Raw genomic sequence first — 19278 nt, 5'->3', positions numbered from 1 at the left:
CATGGTCGGCGACCGGCAGTCGCCGAGGGCCGGGCGACGCCGTCGAGGGTCGGCGACCTCCGAGCGTCGCGGGCCCCGGTGAGGCTTGGGCGAGGCTCGGCCCGCCGAGGGCCGGCGATCGTGGCCGGGCGAGGCCGCTTAGGCCCCGTTGACCGGCCGCCAGAGGCCAAAAGAGGAAAAAAAGAAAAAGAAAGGAAAAAGAAAAATAATATAAAAATATTAAAAAATTAAAATAAACAAAAAAAGAATATAAATTTACCAAACGTGTTTCTATTCATTTTTTTGTTTTAACAAGCAGTTCTAAACGCGTTTTTCTACAGTAAAAATTATTCATCTAATAAACAATTTTTTTTTATTTCTATTTTTTTGAATAATTTTTCAATGTAAAACGTTATCAAACGCGCATTCTATATTCATTTTCTTCCCTACATATCATTATTTTTCAAATGCTTTTTATTTTATTTTATAAAAAGTATATATAAAAATATATATTTTAATAGTTTTAATGTCAGTTGATTACCACCCTTCTTTTGCCCCCTGGAGGTCCGTTTTCCAGCGTGAGTGTTGTTTCTCGGGACATAGACGGAATTCACATGGCGGAGCCGATCTCCGACGACGGCGGAGGCGGAGGAGACACGGCGGCGGCGGCGGCGGCGGCTTGCGGCGAGCAGACACCGCCGGCCATGGAAGGCGCGGGGCCCACGAACCGGAAGGAGAAGAGGAAGGCGGCGAAGAAGATGAAGCGGAAGCAGCTGAGGAAGGAGGCGGCGGCGAGGGAGCGGGAGGAGGAGGAGGCGCGGATGAACGATCCGGAGGAGCGGAGGAGGGCGGAGGTGGCGGAGAAGGAGGAGGAGGAGAGGAGGGAGAGGGAGAGGAAGGAGTTCGAGGAGAGGGAGAGGGCCTGGGTCGAGGCGATGGAGAGGAAGAGGAAGAAGGAGGAGGAGGAGGAGGAGGCGGCGGAAGCGGAGGAGCGAGCAAGGGCTCTGGAGGAGTCGCGGCGGCAGCAGGTTCGTTCGGATTCTCGTGTGAATTGCGTGCTACATTCGACCGTTTGATGCTTTTTGAACTTCGTTAGAATGTGGAACTATTATTCAGCTGTTTTGGTGTTGGATTCTGATGAATTCGCCGAGGGATCATAGGCGCTGGACTGTGCTGTTGTCGATTATCGAGTATGATTAAGTACAGAAGATTAGATTGGTATTCTTTTATAAATGGTCGATTGACAGGTTGAGGAATTCTGATAAATTTGCGGAGCAATTGTAGGCGCTGGACTGTGTTTTTGTCGATTATTGAGTATGATTGAGTACACAAGATGATATTGGCATTCTTTTGTGAATGGTCAATTGCCAGGATGAGGACGAGGAGCATAACCGGGACGACGGTGATGATTGGGAATATGTGGAAGAAGAAGGGCCTGCAGAGATCATCTGGCAAGGGAATGAGATAATTGTCAAGAAGAAAACCATCAGGGTTCCGAAGAAGGGTTCGGACACGCAAATGTCGAAAGAGGTAACTCAGAAGCCTGTACCTGTTTGCGTGTTAGAAACTTGGCATGCATTGCTTCCTAGCTTTGCTTTCTCCTCGTGTTGCTTTGTGGTTTGAATTTTTGAGTTGAGGTTTGTATTTTGCTGCCAGGATGCTGATAGGCCGACCTCAAATCCTCTCCCTCCACAGTCTGAAGCATATTCAGACTACAAGAATGCATCCACTTTATCGGCTCAACAGGTGTTGGAAAATGTTGCTCTCCAAGTGCCTAATTTTGGGACTGAGCAGGTAGCTTATTATTACGATGGTCATATGTCTAGTTATGCTTTTCTGGACTAATCTGTTGATTTTTTTTTTTTTTTTAAATCTTTTCATGCTCTATTTATTGCTTGCGGCAGGATAAAGCTCATTGTCCTTTCCATCTGAAGACTGGAGCTTGTCGATTTGGGCAGCGGTGCAGCAGAGTCCACTTCTATCCTGATAAATCATGCACACTGCTAATTAAGAACATGTATAATGGTCCTGGCCTTGCGTGGGAGCAAGACGAGGGGCTCGAGGTCGGTTAATGATGCCTTCATCCGGTTCATGTATCCTGACAATTCTTGTAGATAGCAAATTGAAAGACCCTCTGTCTACACTTACCTAGATAGTGCTCTCTTCTATCTCTCATTTTATTTCAGTCTCCTTAATGACACCTTCTTGCTTCTTGAATTTAATATCATCGTGTCATTGTAGCTGCACTTCCATGCATTTTTGTTGATCATTGTCAGATACATATTTTAATGCAATTTCTGATAAAATTTTCTGGGTTTCTGTAAAATCATTTTTTTAAAGGATTGCTCCACTGGTTAATCATTATCAACCTAGAGTAATCTATATGCCGACATACCAATGAGGGGATTGATCTTGGGCCTCAATGCCGTCTGACTTATCTTGGCAATTAGTGAACTGGTCAGGCGTAATGAATTAATTTTGATAGTTGGAACAATTGTTTTAATTGGTGGATGCCATGGCTTGTCCTGTTGTTCAAACTGAATTTATTGATTGGCTACAATTGTCTCAGTCTTTTGGGTACGTAGAGATCTAGTTTCAAATAAATTTTTTCTACTTCATTGCTCCTTAACCTTTCAGTAGTTTTTATATGGATGCAATGGGCTGCTGGAATTGTTCTTCTGATAAGAGCTGTTGCTGCTAAGGTATCAGCTTGCAGACAGCTATACCTTCTAATGCATGGTTTTGCAGCTGACTTGTTCTGTTCTTTGAGATAGGTGTGTTGGAAGAAAGAAGCGGGCTTGTTGATTGGTTATTGTGGTCTTTTGAGAAAAATATGGAATCTAAATAATGAATCAACGCTAAAATATGGTGACTAGGTTGTCCTACTTAATCTTACTCTTTTTACTTGTAGGGTTTATCTATTATTCCAGCTTGGCTGGATGTTTCTTAGTTTTTTCAAACATCATGCTGGCATTGGCTTTTTCTAGTTCTTCACACACTTGGTGTTAGATGCTTGGACAATGTTTTCTCTATCTAATTTTTGAGGGTGATAAATACCAGTACAGCTGTCGAAAAGTCATGTTGTGAAGAGCCTTTGTAGAAGTCATGTACAATCTCTAAATACTTTTATGACTCTAGGAAATGGTTTTCTCCCTTTGAGTAAATGCTCATGCATTTTCTGATTCCTGAGAGTAATGCCTGAAGAGAATAATCTGATAAGGATTCGCCACTAACATGAGGATATTAATTGCATGGAAAAAGCCTGTGAAGTTGAGTGATGTGTTTTAGCCATTCATTAATCCTTCATCTTCCTTCTAATTCTGGTGAACAAACTACTTAGCTGCCGCTTGCTGTTTTCAGTCTTATCCTATATGCCCAAAGCCATCCTTCATATCTCTTGGAACATTCTGGGATGATTCTGACCATAGATTCTTCAAGTAGGGGGCAAGGTGTTAGCTTCCAAATGCACAATTTACTCCAGCTATTCCAGAGTTGTTATCATGAAATTGGACAGCTTTAATAGGTTCAGACATCTTTTAAAGGCTTAGAGTTTTCCCCTGTATTTACATGTTGGAAGTCTTCCAATACATTATAGAGGAAGTAATATTTGAGCTTCCCATGGCTAGAACTATCATTATTACTTCTCTTCTGTGTCTTTTGATGATTATCCACCCTGGGTTCTCTTTTTCTGTAATAGAATGACCGATACCGGCATGAGTTTTCCAGACATGAATCTTTGGATCTAAAGTTACCAGGTTTGTTTGAAGTGATTACTCTTATTGTGGAGATGCTAGCATGAGTTTTCCAGACACCAAGCAGTTAGGGTGTCTGAAGTTACTGGTCTTTGTTTGGAGCGATTATTCTTGTTACCCTATTAATACCCATAGAACATTCTTCAATCGTTAGCCGCTGAACATTGAGTCCGGGAAATATACAATAGACAGGAATGTGGCTATTAAGGACCATGTTTTCCTTGTCCTACCACTTGCTGATCCTGCAAAATCTTTTTGAAGTATTAGAGAATTGAAAACTCAGGACTTGTAATTTTGCTCATAAGTGCAAATCTTAGCAGAGTGTCTAAAGGTTCCACTATTCGTCAATTATAGGCAATCCACCCTTCCTCCAGTAGATCCTGAGGCTTCCAACTACTTTTACTATCATTAATGTATATCTTAGGATGATCTAGCCAATTTATAATCACCTGTTTTTACTCTTTTCAGTACACAGACGAAGAGGTTGAACGTGCATTTGAGGAGTTTTATGAGGATGTTCATACAGAGTTCTTGAAGTTTGGAGAAATTGTGAATTTTAAGGTAATAAGATCTGTTCATGGCTGTTAATTTTCCAATTTGCAGGTCTTGATATTGGCTTTTTATGAAGTGATTATAAACTCTGAGGGTAGTTAATCCATTTTTTATATTCTCTCTGGCTTTTCAATGGGTTTTTCTGCATTTCTCTTTCGAGCTTTCTGAATTGTAGATTCATCTTATGGAAGCCTGAATCTAGGTGCTGTGTATGTTTCTATGCAATCTTAGATTCACAAATCTAATTCTTATCTCAGGTTTGTAAAAATGGTTCATTCCATTTGAGGGGAAATGTTTATGTACATTACAAATCCATGGATTCAGCTGTGCTGGCTTACAATTCTATTAATGGCCGATTCTTTGCTGGCAAACAGGTATTTCATTCATTAGTTGGATGTGTCTAATATAGTAGTTAAGCAAGAAGGGAAGGGATAAAGCATCCAGTTCTGTACTAAATTCCTTCAAACCTGCATTTAATTGTGATATTGACATTTATCAAGGATTTCTGGTTTGTGCCTATTTTGGATGAAAGCTTTAGTAGTCTCTCCAGTAGCTGTGAATAGTAACATTAGTAGTCTCTATGTGCTGTTATGTTCCCATAACTATCGTCTTGACCATTTCATCTTTTTCTTGAGTAGGGGTTAATTTAATTAGATGTTCTTTTGAACAGGTAACATGTGAATTTGTCAATCTTATGAGGTGGAGAGTCGCCATCTGTGGGGATTATATGAAGTCAAGGTTCAAGGTATGGTGATTCTTGCATTTTTTGTTGCTGTTGTGTTTTTCCATATATTGTATTTTCTCTGGGATGTCAATGATTATTATTAATTACCAATTCTTAGTTAGGTTGCTATCTTTTATACTTGACAGACATGTTCCCATGGAACTGCTTGCAATTTCATTCACTGTTTCCGCAATCCGGGTGGCGATTATGAGTGGGCTGATTGGGATAAATCACCTCCTAAGTACTGGGTCAGTAAGATGGCTGCTTTATTTGGTTATTCTCTGGAAAACTATCAAGAGGAGGAGAAAAGACCAGCAAATGTGGGTCGATGGAGAAACTCTAGCAAGAGCTTTGATTCAAGGAGGTTTGTTTTCTCTTGGCTGTATGTGCAGTATAAATTGGAAAAGCCCTTACTAAGAAACGTGGCTTTTTAGTAGCCCAAAAAATCGAAAATCAAAACCTTTAACCATCTGTTATTTTCATCAACAAAATTAGACTGTAGACTCTCAAATGCCTCAAATTTCCCCCACTCTGAATAAGCCACTTTTTAACCATACTTAAAGTCACAAGAATACTAAAATCCCCATAGGTGTGATGTACACATCTCCAGATCATGTGAATTTGTATTGATTCCTGCACTAAATTCCTCATAAGTTAATAATGGATGGAGGAAAATAGGTCCTTAGTTCTTTTGTGGGGCTTAAATATTTTTCTCACAAATTTTGGGTGTTAATAATTTGCATGAGTGATTAATCTTTTAGATAAAGGCTAGTGCACAAGTCTGATAGCTGAGATTTCCATGGTTTGGAAATACTGCATGTTAGAGACACTATTGGTCATTAAACCTTTAGGATTTAGGAAATTGAGATGCGAGTAAGTGCAAGAGGACGATGTGAATTTGGTAGTTCAGGCAAACAAGAGCAATCTCAACACCAATGTTCACTATGGGGTTATAGTAATTCAGCTGTTTAGGGAGACAAATATATTTGAGCAACTGCAATCCAACAAGGGGGCATTTGTCACTACTTTTTTCCTATTATTAGGATTCTGGGACACGTCTACTTTGTTTCCAACCAATTCCATGTTGTCTAGTTGTCAGATATCCATCGACATTTTAGGGCTTTTTTTTTTTTTTTTTTTTAACTCACAGCCGCTTGAGAATTAAATGGATTGTACATATTTTTTGTAAAGCTGCCAAAGCTTCATATGAAGATACATTAAGGATAAAACAGATAATCATATAGGAAGTTTTTGGGGAAGAGCTTCGAAACAGATGTGATCTCCACTATTATCATGATTGAAATGAATGGACCCATATTGTTCTTTGTGCTAACTAACTTCAATTTAGTAGTCGATCTGGCTGTGATTTCCTATCTTCATCTGTGATGAACGGCTGGTGGGTTTTTTTTTTTTCATTTTTTCATTTTTTGACTTTATGGCATATATAGTCTATAGAGTTGCATCTCCATCTGATTTTCCTTATTGTTGGTAGGGGTCGCACAAGGAGATCTAGTTCAAGGGAGAAGGATTACTTGAGTTCTAGACGATCCGAAGAGAGCCATGCAACACATCAGGAGCGTGATGAAGAGGAGATGAAGTTTAATGATGAGAAAGAAAAGATGAACGTCAAGAACCATCATCGCAGCCATAGAAGGAACCCTCGAGATGAGGATGGTCATCGACTAGCAGTTGACACAGACAAGGAAAGGTGGCATGGCAATGCAAGGAGAAGCTCAAGACATTGGAATGATTCAGTTTCTCCGGATGAAAATAGGGACATCAAGAGGACAAGGTATCGTGTTGAATCTGACGGGAGTAAATCAGAAATGGATGAGGATGAGGAAGCGCGTCGTGCCCCTTCTAGGGACATCAAAAGGACAAGGTATCTTGTTGAATCTGACGGGAGTAAATCAGACACGGATGAGGATGAGGAAGCACGTCGTGCCCGTCCTAGAAGACATACTAAAAGGCACAAGACAATAAAGCATGTGGACAGATCGGGAAAAACCCACGACACTGATTTCTCCTTGCACCGTTCTAGTAGGGACGGACATGATGGTTACAGCAAGCATAGAAGCTCGAAACATAGAAAGAGATCTAGATCCAGCGATAATGATTCAATGTCCCACAATATCCAGGACCGCTGGGATCCAGAATAATACAGACTGGAGGATTCAGAATAGTGGGTAGGCGAAGTGGATGTGCTGGAGTGACTTAATCTTGTGATGGTGATTTACATTACCGTGATCTCAGATAATTTGATCAAGGATTTCATCTGTAATAGTCTTCTGAGAAGAGACGCACTCCCTGGAAAGAAAAACTGCTGACAACTATTCATGTTAAATAAACTCGAGAATCTTGTGGGGAGACTTGTCGATGAAGGAGATCCAAGGGACAGAAGTCAATCAAGCCATGGGAAAATGCCCACTTTAGTCTCGACTGAAGTACAGATCCTTCGCAACAGTGCCCCACCTGCCCAACCTTGTGCTGGAAAGCCCTATGAAGGTACGACGGTTGAAGAGTCAGAGCTAGCCTTGCATTTTCTTTAACTCCTGGTGCAAAACCACTTCATGGCATCCCCAGAAAAACTGCTGGTGTGGGTTTCTCGAGAGAATGCGGCAGGATTGTTAATATCTGATTTTTGGGAAAGAATACGCACAAGGCTCCACCAGAGTTTATGACGAATTATCAATTGCGCCTTGTGATTATATTCAGGTGAAGCATTTGCATTCCGTGTGCATGGCTTCGATTGCGAGATGGTAATGGGATGGAATGAACTGATCATCGATTCTTAACTATCGAGTCACGTTGGATTGGCATGATTCAATTGCTAAGATCTGCATGGCATCAATGCTATGACAATTTCAATTACCGGTCGAATGATTCCAATTTTTTGACTTTATGTTGGCGCTTTCCTTTGCCCCACGTCTCTGAAAGGCGGGTGAATCACTTCTCTAAATAAACCATGTCCACGACCAGATAGGGAAAGTGCGATGAACGTATACGGAGAGAAGGGAGAGTAGTGAAGATGTCCCAAAGTGAGAGAAGCAGAGAATGTCAGAGAGCTAAGTGTAAGCCTTTGTTTTTAGAGGTGGCAATTCCTGTGTTCAGGTCATAATCGTACCAAGGTCTACTCCGAACACTGCTCGACTTTGAAATCCAAACCTTCACGATATTAATTGGATCATACGACGAAAGAAAGAACTGCGATATAAATACTTACTAAGGTGAAAATATCATAAATTTTGTCATAGGAACTTCTTAACCTATATAAAGTAGACATGGTACTTACGCTACAAAGATCTCCCCATTTGTTAATCTTGACATGAACACACTTAACTATCATTGTATGTGTTGTGTAACTATCGAAAATTTGTGCCCATTTTATCAATCTCGCACTACACCCTTTTACACTTCAAATGGCAAAATCGATTTTTTTGGAGTTGTCTTTCTTTCCGGATGAAGAAGGAGAGAGGATCTTATATACATTGCGATTGACATTTGCAACACGAGTCATGTGCATTGCATGCCTTGACTAAAGGTATTGACGACGCTCATGGCAGAAATTATTAGTAAGTTCGAGGGGGCTGAGTGTCAGAATTCAATGTTGGAGGGTTTCAACCGGGGGTGAGTCGGGGGCAGAATGAAAGAATTTTATAATTCACGGTTCATTGTGTAATAGTGAGAATTCCGAGGGCTAAAGTGAAATTAGAAGAAAAAAAGAAACGGCGGATTACGAATACGAAGAGTTGAAGACGGTGCGTTTTTAGAAGCGCGCTCATTCTCCTCTCGCAGCGCTCCCTCTCTCTCACTGCCCCGCCGCCGCCGCCGCCGCCGCCGCCGCCGCGTAGCTCGTCGTAGACCACCGTCGTCTTTCCGTGCTTCTCGAGAAACGCGCAAGCTCGCTCCTTTCGCGGCGTATCCGAAAGCAAAGAGAAGAAGAAGCAGCCTCGAAGCACCGCACCTCGTCCTTCGAAGCGCGGATGGGGTCGCTGAAGAGGAAATCGATTGGGGACTCCGGTGGCGAAGCCCTACCGCCGGCGAAGCAGCTGCGGGAGGACGGCGCCGCCGGCGAGGGCGTGGCCTGCGTGCACGACGTGTCGTACCCGAGGGCTACGTTCCGGAGGCGGAGCCGCCGCGCTCGTCGAGTTCGCAGGACCGTCCGGCGCCGGCGAAGGAGTTCCCTTTCACGCTCGACCCTTTCCAGTCCGAAGCCATCAAGTGCCTCGACAGTGGCGAGTCCGTTATGGTAATTTTTCCTGTTCAATTTTTGGACTTGCTTCCTGTCTGTTCGTGCTGTTTTTAGTGTTCTTTTTTTTTTCCTTGGAGAAGCATGCGAAGTAGGTTTTCTGGAAATCTTGGTATTGGTATGATCATTGATTGATGGGATGACGTCTCGATAAATTCATGTTTGAGCATTAAATAATCGAGTAAGTTTACTTTGGATGTCTTGTATTAAAATTTGCTGGGTAATTGACTTGGATAACTGATGCATTGTGTGTGGAACTGCATTGACAATCAGGTTCTTTTTTGTATCATTAGTACTTCTAGCTTTAGCAATTTCTGTCTATTAGGGGAGTTTATGATATGATTCTACGTGCTTGCAGGTGTCGGCCCATACATCAGCTGGAAAAACAGTTGTTGCGCTATATGCTATCGCCATGTCCTTGCAGAATAAGCAACGTGTCATATATACAGCTCCCATTAAGGCACTGAGCAACCAGAAGTATAGAGAGTTCAAGGAAGAGTTCTCAGATGTTGGCCTGATGACTGGGGATGTCACCATTGAGCCTAATGCTTCTTGCTTGGTACGCTTTTGGTTAAAGTGTAGGTGTTCCTTTTCAAATTTAAGTGTTATGGATTTTGAAAGTACTTGTGATTTAGGTAATGACCACTGAAATTTGGCGGAGCATGCAATACAAAGGATCAGAAATAATGAGGGAGGTGGCTTGGATAATATTTGATGAGGTACATTACATGCGTGATAGGGAGCGAGGTGTGGTATGGGAAGAGAGCATCGTTATGGCGCCAAAGAATTCTCGCTTTGTATTCCTTTCAGCAACAGTGCCCAACGCCAAAGAATTTGCAGACTGGGTTGCGAAGGTTGTCCTGAATATCCTAATGTCATTATTTCCTTTTATATAAAATCAGAATGGTTTTCTAGTATTTTGAGGGATTAATTTCAAATTTCAAATTTTACTTTTTATTCACCTTTCCAGTTCCCATGTCAATAGGACTTGGGCAAATATTTTCATTTGGGTGGGGAGGGATTGATAAGCATGGAGATGCAAAGAAAAAACCAAGTAATTTATTGTGTAAGCATTAAATCTGAGAACGTGTGGTCTAAATTTTCAAATTATTTTCTTCTATTTTCTTTCCACCTATATATCATGAGAATGTGGACCCGTATCAAGGAGTTGTTATATAATTGCAGGTACACCAGCAACCATGTCATATTGTTTACACTGATTACCGGCCAACACCCCTTCAGCATTACGTTTTTCCTTCTGGAGGTGATGGTCTGTACTTGGTGGTGGATGAGAAGGGAAAATTTCGTGAAGATAGCTTTCAGAAAGCTTTAAATGCTTTGGTTCCAGCTGGCGAGAGTGATAAAAAAAGAGAGAATGGGAAATGGCAGAAAAGTTTGGTGACTGGTCGAGTTGGTGAAGAAAGTGACATATTTAAGATGGTGAAGATGATCATTCAGCGTCAATATGATCCAGTAATATGTTTCAGCTTTAGCAAAAGAGAGTGTGAATTTCTTGCCATGCAGGTAAATGTTTGGGCTAGTTATCAATGACAAAGCACAATAGTCTAGGAGGATCCATGTGACTGACTTCTTCTAGTGGGAAAAGGCTATCTTTATGTTGTTGTGGTAATTGCAATCGACATTTGAAAAACGTCTGCATGATTTTTCGCACAACAAATTTTAATTTTTTCAGCAGAACATGTTATAATGTAGGTGTTTATGTGAAGTGAGCAGTACAACTTTTCCTTGAATTACAAAGATTATGAATTGGTGCCATTATATCATGTAGGTTTTAAATTGGTTTGAATCTGTTGGTTTGGTTTATCCGCAATTTTCCTTTTGTCTTGCATTGCACTTCCCTGTGCTGTGATGTGAACAGTTCATTTCTTCTATGTGGAGATGATGTTTCTTGCCTTCTTGTTCAGATGGCAAAAATGGATCTCAATGAGGATGATGAGAAAGTGAACATAGAAACCATCTTTTGGAGTGCTATGGACATGCTTTCTGATGATGATAAAAAGCTTCCCCAGGCAAGTATTTTTGCTGATCTTTTGATAAAAATTGTTCAACTTGGCCCAACAACCTTCCCACCTCCACCAAAAAGGAAAAAATTAAAAGAGAAGGAAAAAAGTTCATGTTCAAATGCTTGAGCTTGAGTATTCATCTTATCATCCATGTGGTAATTGATAATTCTTAATCAACTTGGGAGATTTGCTACTCTCTTTATTTGGTTGAATTATTGCAGTGGGTAGAATTTAGTGTGCAGTAGTCACTACAGTTTTCTTTCTTGTTGGGCACTTTGTCTTTAAATTTTTCTCGTTAATGTCTTATTTTATGATTCCTTTTTACTACTATAGCTAGATAGTCTAGTGATATCTGGAAGATATCTTCTATACTTACTATGACTCCCAGTAATAAGATTTATATGTAGAGGAAACTTTTTTTTTCCTTAATGTCACTTGTTGGTGGTGTAAGGTGTAAGTTTTATGGAAGAAATTTGGCCCTTTGACACTTTGCTGAAGACTTTTCTCTTTGCCCTTAAGAATGTATTCCTGTTTCCCTACTATACTTTGAATCTAATAAGAGGCTGTGGAGAGTGTTGACTCCTAAGTTTTTTCGCTGGTGTAGAGGAGTGTCAATCTAATAGTTATTTATCTTTGTTATGTGTGCACAGGTTACAAATATGTTACCCCTCTTGAAACGTGGGATTGGCGTGCATCATTCTGGTTTGCTCCCGATTCTGAAAGAAGTTATTGAGATCTTATTTCAGGAAGGGCTTATTAAGGTTGGTAGTGAATATCTTCGATTACTCATTCCTCTAGGAGTTGTTTATCCTTGTGATGTATATTTTATGCTTGATGAGTGGCTGTAGCGCTCTATGTTCACTCAACTTTGCTGTTTTAATTACGTCACTGAACCTGTAAATGATGAACTACTGACATGATCAATCATATTTTTGTTCGTCATCAATTCTAGTATGTTTCATGAAGTTTGCATTGCTTCACAAAAATGGCGGCAGTGCTGCACTTCACGTATAGTTAGTTACCTGATTTGGCCTTCTGATCTGTATTCTTTGTTAAATTTTACTGATCAGTAATCTTGTAAGCTAAGGATTAGATTTCTTCTCTTCCTCTTTCATATATGATGGAAAGTTAGAATGTAATTTTGGAGAAGGATGCAGGTGATGATTGAGCACTCAAGTACTTTGCGCTCTTTGCATGTAGCGTGTTTTCTGCTCTTTGGATGGCTTTTCAATGCCTATTTATTTGTTATCTATTACACCTAATATTCATTTTAAAAAGCTCTGTGGTGGTTGAGCCACTTAATATCTAATTTCTTTTTCACTTCCTGCAGTGTTTATTTGCTACAGAGACCTTTAGCATCGGTTTGAATATGCCTGCAAGGACAGTTGTGTTCACTAATGTCCGAAAGTTTGATGGAGATAAGTTTAGATGGATTTCTAGTGGAGAATATATTCAAATGAGTGGCCGAGCTGGTCGTCGAGGTATTGACAAACGTGGGATCTGCATTCTAATGGTAGATGAAAAGTTGGAACCTCCCACTGCAAAGATGATGCTTAAAGGAAGTGCTGACAGTTTGAACAGGTATATTCCATTCTGCTGTAAGTTTTGGTGTTGGAACTCTTGTTTGCTAACTTAGATGTAACAGTTTGTATAAGTAGTTTAGAAAATCCCTTGCGCTTCAGTGTTTTCTGTTGTATGGCCAATGACTGGTAGATGCTATTTCCAAAATTGATATTCTGTTGATCACATATTGTCTCTCATTCCCACAGAGAAAAATGTGGCCCTTGTGCCTGTGATATTTTTAATCTGATAATGTAACATTTAACTGATGGGTTTTGTTTCCGCAAGTGCTTTTTTAAACCTGGTGGCAGAAGCTTCTGTCTTTTCGGGAGATATCTCTGTTGACGCAAGTTTCATTTGTGTCTCAGTGCATTTCATTTAAGCTACAATACCCTTTTAAATCAACTGCGTTGTGAGGATGGTGACCCCGAGAATTTGCTTCGAAATTCATTTTATCAGTTTCAAGCAGACCGTGCCATTCCTGATCTTCAGGTGAGTTTTCAGTTGACAGTATGCCTTGGCATAAATATTTTTTATTATTTGTTGAGTATCCTGTGCTTTGCTTGTGGTACTGTCATGTTGGAATCTTTGCTCTATATGGACGTAATAATCCAAAGAATTCCTAATTGTGGGTAGCACATTATGCTCAGCGTATTAACGAAAATTATTCCTATATTGATTCTTCTGACTTATACTTTTTAATTTTAATAAGGGTAAATGGATCATTTGGTTGATCTTTGATATAGCATTAGAATTGGTGAGTCCATTCTGCTTACTAATCAGTTTGAATTTTGAGGATCTTGATTGTTGATGTCCTTGTTCATGGGACTGTTCGTACATCTACATGGTAGATTGTTATGATAAGTTGATCCCACCCTGAAAGTTTATCTTGGTGATTGGAAAAAGGAATAAATTAGTCCTTATTAGAAATCATAGGTCATGCTGAGAAGCAGAAAAGGAAAAGGAAACTCCTTCATGTGTTGCTACTTCCAAACATGTTTAGTATAGCAAGAAGTTTTGATAATAGCATGTCGGACTCCTTTACAAGGATCAAAGATTAGATCAGTTAAGTCTTGATTCATGAGTGAGTGTAGAGAGGTGCAGTGAAACTGATAGTCGATACTAGGAGCAGACGGAAGCATTCTTGGGACTCTGATGTACTAGAGCAATTTGTTTGATGAAACTTTTAGTATTCATAAAATCTGTACCGGAGTCCAAGAATTGGTTGTTACTACCATTAAATGTGAATGCCATTGCTGATTTGGTGTTGTCGAGGCATGACCTATCACAATTTTTTCAAATAGATTAAACTTTGATCATATACTTCACATTCTGCTATTGGTCTCAGCTCATCCTTTCAAAAGCTTGTGTTCTTGCTTGTTTATGGATTTAATTGATTTTTGTTTTTGTCCCATGAGCCAAATTATGTTTGATTGACTGCTTTTGAAATGATAATTGGATCTCAATTTGTATATGGATAAGTTGATAATGCAAAGCGGATGAAGCTGACGGATGTTGTATTTGCAGAAACAAGCAAAGGACCTTGAAGAAGAGAGGGATTCGATTGTTATTCAAGAAGAAGAAAGTTTGAAGAGCTATTATGATCTGTTACAGCAATATAAGAGTTTGAAGAAAGATGTCCGTGACATTGCGCTCTCTCCAAAGTATAGCTTACCTTTCTTGCAACCTGGTCGACTGGTGAGTATTGAGTGCACTTCCAGTGATAAAAGTGGCTCATCTTTCTCGATGGAGGACCAGGCGACTTGGGGGGTTATAATCAATTTCGAGAGGGTGAGAAGCGCTTCAGAGGGTGAGTGAATCAGTATTTTTGTGAAAGTGTGCTTTCTTCTGCGGATATCTCACTATGTATTTGTTGTGCATTATCCAGATAGTGGAAACATAAAACCAGAAGATTCAAACTATAAAGTTGACGTTCTGACAAGATGTGTTGTGAGACGAGATGGAATTGCAAAAAAGTCGATAAATGTCGTCCCACTGAAAGAGCCTGGAGAACCGGCTGTAGTTTCTGTTCCTCTTTTGCAGGCAATGCCCTTATCTGCTGCCATATTTTGTTCTATCAATTTTCATTTTGCTTGTTGGTGCTCGTAATGATTTGCTTTTGTAATTGCCTTTTGTCTTTGAGATCTTGTTAGCAGACATTCTATTTGGCTTTTTCTCAAGCGATGTCTATTGTAGTTTAGCTCATTTTCATCTCCATAACCAACAGATTAACAGTCTAAGCAGTGTTCGTTTGGTCATACCAAAAGATCTTTTGCCATTGGAAGTCCGGGAAAACACTTTGAAGAAGGTGTTGGAAGTTCTTTCAAGATTTGCAAAGGAGGGGATGCCGCTGTTAGATCCTGAAGAAGACATGAAGGTATGAATCTTTGGTAACCTGTTTGCTTCTATATTTTGGGTAGGTCAACAAAAGTAGGATGTGCAGACCATGTACAGAAAAGCAATTGCATGACATGAGATCTATGTCGGCTTTAACATCTAAAGATTGCTGTTGCCTTTGCATACTCGTGCCATACTACCAAAATATGCCATTTTCTATTTTTGTGAATACCAGCAAGAAAAGGTTCGGCTGCCATATCTGAATATCTGCTTTCTTGTCTCCTCTTAGGGAGACCTTGCCTTTACCTTCCCGTATTTGACTCAACTTGGTGCCACGTTCTGTGTGAAGACGAATCCTGAAACTCCTATTTTTTACTCGGTTCTGCTTGTTTTGTTCTTGGGGCTTTATTTCTTGTACGGTTTTGGGTTATGACTGCCCCCTTATTTGCTGGTAATATGAAATAAAGCATATAGATAGTCCTACCTTTTTTATATATAGGCTATTAGAAGCAGTTATTTAGAAGCCAATGGATATGGTATGCATCATAATATTACTGTGGTCATCATCCTTGAGGTTGTGTTGCTTTGTTTATGTCATAAAATGCCATAGACATCTTAAAGGACAGCTTACGCTGGAAAATTAGTTACTTATTATTTATATGTTTTGTTTCATGTTGCATTTGCTTTGTCTTTTTCCAGATCCAGAGTCACTCCTATAGAAAGGCAGTTAGGAGGATAGAAGCCCTAGAAAGCCTATTTGACAAGCATGAGATTGCGAAGTCTCCACTTATTGAGGAGAAGCTTAGAGTGTTAAACAGGAAGCAAGAGCTGACAGCCAAGATTAAGTCAATTAAGAAAGCCATGCGCTCGTCCTCTGTATTGGCATTCAAAGATGAACTTAAAGCGCGAAAGCGGGTTCTTCGTAGACTGGGGTTTGTATTTTTTTCTCTGCCTAGTAGATTTTCTTTTCTTTCTTAAAAATGTCTTTGTGGCCCTTTGTGATGGCATCTGGTATCTTTAGAAGCTCAAAAGTTGTTTTGTACAGATCACAGGCTTTTAGGAAGGAAAATCATCATCTATGCTGAGTTGCATCTAATTATTGTTCCCATTGTATCCTTCTAAAAGTGGCCCTAAATGAGCTTGATAAGCTCTCATGATAGACTACGTAGCCTTTTTCTTTCTTCTGTTGGTATGCCTTTGATTTTTTGCTTTCAGGTTGCTTACTATATACTGTGATTCAAAATTTAAGTTTGCTTATCAAATATACGCATATGTGTGCTTTGAGAATCATTTCATATGGAGAGCTGTTGCTGTTATCATTTAGCTGGATGTGCAAGTGATTGCTCTGGTAACATGACTGTAAGCATACTACAGACTGACCACGTGAGAACTTTTCAAAGTATCTTTTCGTGGATCATATAACATGAATGGAAAGCCAGCTTCATTTTAAGCTGACCATCCCCCATCTTTTCAAACATGACTCATGCATGATTTGGGCAATGGTGTTCTCCTATGGTATTGCTACCATCATTTCTTGAATTCATGTAAAATTTATCTCCTACTGTTTTTCTTATTTATTTGCAGCTCATCTGCTATACAGGCACAGTTTGTTTCTGCAGTCATTGTTGGCCTTCTGATTTATGTTGATTTATGGGTACCTATCAAAGTTCTTTGCTTAATGATGGATCTTTGTTATGAGACCACCTTCTTTCTTAATCCTAGGTGTGAAATTCACCAGAAAACTAAGTAAAGCTGTCTATCTGAGACTGGGTTTGGGGTGGGAAAATGGAAGAAAAAGGTCGATGGTGTCAATTCTGAATGCTCTATCCTAACTCAGCTAACTTTGAATTTGTGTTTGGCTGTGTCAGCGAGTGCCCTTTTCCAATGTTGAATATTAATGAGATTTTATGCGACTTATTTTCCACCTTCAGAAACTCAACTACAGCATCTAATGCTCGACTGTATTTACTGTAGATATATAACAAGTGACAACGTAGTCGAGTTGAAAGGAAAGGTTGCCTGTGAGATCAGTAGTGCAGATGAGTTGACCCTGACGGAGCTAATGTTTAATGGTGTTCTAAAGGATGTGAAGGTGGAAGAAATGGTGTCGCTGCTCTCTTGTTTTGTATGGCGGGAAAAACTTCAGGATGCTACAAAGCCAAGGGAAGAACTTGACTTGCTTTTTATGCAGTTGCAAGATACAGCTCGGAGGGTTGCCAAAGTACAGCTTGAGTGCAAGGTATCAATGCCTTTTCTTCATTAAATACATAGTGGTAGATGTGATTGAATAAAGAAATTCTCAGTAAAAGTACATCGGGTGTGTGCAAAAGTTACTAGCAGAAGAGAAATTTGGATTTGATGATGCAGGGAAAGCCAAATTACAGAACTTCAGATGTGAGCCCATTTAAACAAAAACATCTGCAGAGGAGAAAAGAAGAAAAAGGGTTTTTTTTTTTTTTTTTGGTGTTTTTGTTTTTTGGAGAGGGGGGTTAATGGTGTGATTGTCATGAATTTTTATGCTTATCATCGCATTTTACGGTCTGTTGTTTCTCAATTCTCATCATAGCAATAAGTGCACTCGCAATGCCTTTTCTGTCTATCCAACATCCTATGTATTTTTAATGCCTTGTCATACCTCAGGTCCAAATTGATGTGGAAAGTTTTGCCAATTCATTTCGGCCCGATATTATGGAGGCTGTATATGCTTGGGCCAAAGGCTCCAAATTTTACGAGATCATGGAAATCACACAAGTTTTCGAAGGCAGTTTGATCAGAGCAATTAGGAGGTTGGAGGAAGTCCTTCAGCAGCTTATACTAGCTGCAAAATCCATTGGAGAAACGGACCTTGAATCAAAATTTGAAGAGGCGGTATTAAAGATAAAGAGGGATATCGTCTTTGCTGCATCTTTGTACTTGTAGTTCTCTGAAACTCGTGATGTTTAGCTGAAGGGAGACCTAATGAAGGTGAAGATAACAATAGACCCGCTGCAAATAATCTGGCAAAATATAGTGGGTAATTCATTGAGGAGATTACGTAGCTGAGATGGAGACTTGTGTTCGCCAGTTCGAAATACTCAGGAAGTAAATTCTAGATTGACTGATCTATGTATTTGGCACAACCGACAAGATACTAGCAGCAAAGGCTATATGGATTGGACTCATATGACATGACAGAACTGCAGACTGTCCGAGAGTAGGGTAATTACGCTCTGGGTGTCCATAAGTGGAATCGTAGCGGGATTATCTTTTTAGCCCTTTTAAAGAAGAGTAACATATCTCCAAGTATGTCGGTTTCGATAGCATGTATGATTCATAGGTGCATTTTATGCCGGAAATTTTGGGACTTTGTATTAATATAATTGTATACCATTTGAGAATTGTGCACATGAAGACGTCCAGTTGAGATGATTTTGGTACCGCTTTATGCATTGTACTTCTCTCTTTGCTCATACACGGCTCCTCACTATCTCATTTATACTCCGTGGGAAGTCCCTACCCAGCATCGAGCAGTTTGGGTTGATTCTTTGTAAACGAGGTTAGAAAATAGGAATAGAGGTTGCTCGGTTGAGAATTAGTTACCAGACTACAAAATTAGGCTCTGCTATAGCTTATGTCAATCAGCACGATGCCGTGGCTTCGTCGGCGAACATAACATACATAAAATATGGTAAATTTGTTCTTTGACAGCTTTGCGAACTACGTTGGTTTATAAAGAACAACGGCATTTTAGGTCGGTATTCTACATTGGTTCTATTAAAAAGCCACTGCAAATGGTTTTATGTCATGGCAATATTAGTTTATTACACATAAATGGGGAAAATTATCAAAAAAGTTCTAAACCTATAACATTTTTGCACCAATTGAGTTTTAAATCTTATTATTATTTTTTGGTCAATTCATTTATAATTTTTTTACAATTGTACCAATTTAGTTCATCTCATCAAATTTGACTAGCCAACATTGACGTAGACATCGGTTGGCAATGGCCATCTGAATGTGGCAATTTTTAATAATTTTGTATTTTATTTTTCGAATTTTTTAATTCTTTTTTTTTTTTTTTCAATTTTTTTTCCCACCTTCTCCTTCCTCTAGCTAGTGCGA

General features: G+C 39.7%; 2 protein-coding genes across 2 annotated transcripts; both read left to right on the top strand.

Annotated features, from left to right (window-relative positions):
• The first annotated feature begins 527 nt into the window (after positions 1-527).
• On the top strand, positions 528-7930 carry LOC104452466 (zinc finger CCCH domain-containing protein 5). The gene is made up of 9 exons (XM_018877645.2): positions 528-1007; positions 1351-1509; positions 1636-1773; positions 1884-2042; positions 4200-4292; positions 4541-4657; positions 4954-5028; positions 5154-5371; positions 6500-7930. The coding sequence occupies exons 1-9, from the start codon at positions 594-596 to the stop codon at positions 7164-7166; spliced, it is 2040 nt and encodes a 679-aa protein (XP_018733190.2). The 5' UTR covers positions 528-593; the 3' UTR covers positions 7167-7930.
• Positions 7931-8847: 917 nt separating this feature from the next.
• On the top strand, positions 8848-18610 carry LOC104452464 (DExH-box ATP-dependent RNA helicase DExH9). The gene is given in 15 exon segments (XM_010066940.3): positions 8848-9108; positions 9111-9256; positions 9615-9815; positions 9892-10110; positions 10442-10780; positions 11182-11286; positions 11931-12041; positions 12611-12861; positions 13209-13332; positions 14368-14650; positions 14729-14883; positions 15068-15217; positions 15877-16109; positions 17152-17416; positions 17818-18610. Coding segments are annotated over 15 exon segments (2979 nt in total). The 5' UTR covers positions 8848-8990; the 3' UTR covers positions 18097-18610.
• Positions 18611-19278: the final 668 nt, after the last annotated feature.

This window comes from Eucalyptus grandis, chromosome 7 (genome assembly GCF_016545825.1).
Source record: "Eucalyptus grandis isolate ANBG69807.140 chromosome 7, ASM1654582v1, whole genome shotgun sequence".
Lineage (NCBI taxonomy): Eukaryota > Viridiplantae > Streptophyta > Magnoliopsida > Myrtales > Myrtaceae > Eucalyptus > Eucalyptus grandis.
This window is presented reverse-complemented; position numbering and strand designations above follow the sequence as displayed.

What these genes read in the sequence shown, in the direction of transcription:
- LOC104452466 (XM_018877645.2), top strand. Translation starts at nt 594, where the DNA reads ATGGCGGAGCCGATCTCCGACGACGGCGGAGGCGGAGGAGACACGGCG. An exon ending in AGGAGTCGCGGCGGCAGCAG is followed by an intron (nt 1,008 to 1,350) that starts GTTCGTTCGGAT and finishes GTCAATTGCCAG; the next exon opens with GATGAGGACGAGGAGCATAA. An exon ending in ACACGCAAATGTCGAAAGAG is followed by an intron (nt 1,510 to 1,635) that starts GTAACTCAGAAG and finishes TTTTGCTGCCAG; the next exon opens with GATGCTGATAGGCCGACCTC.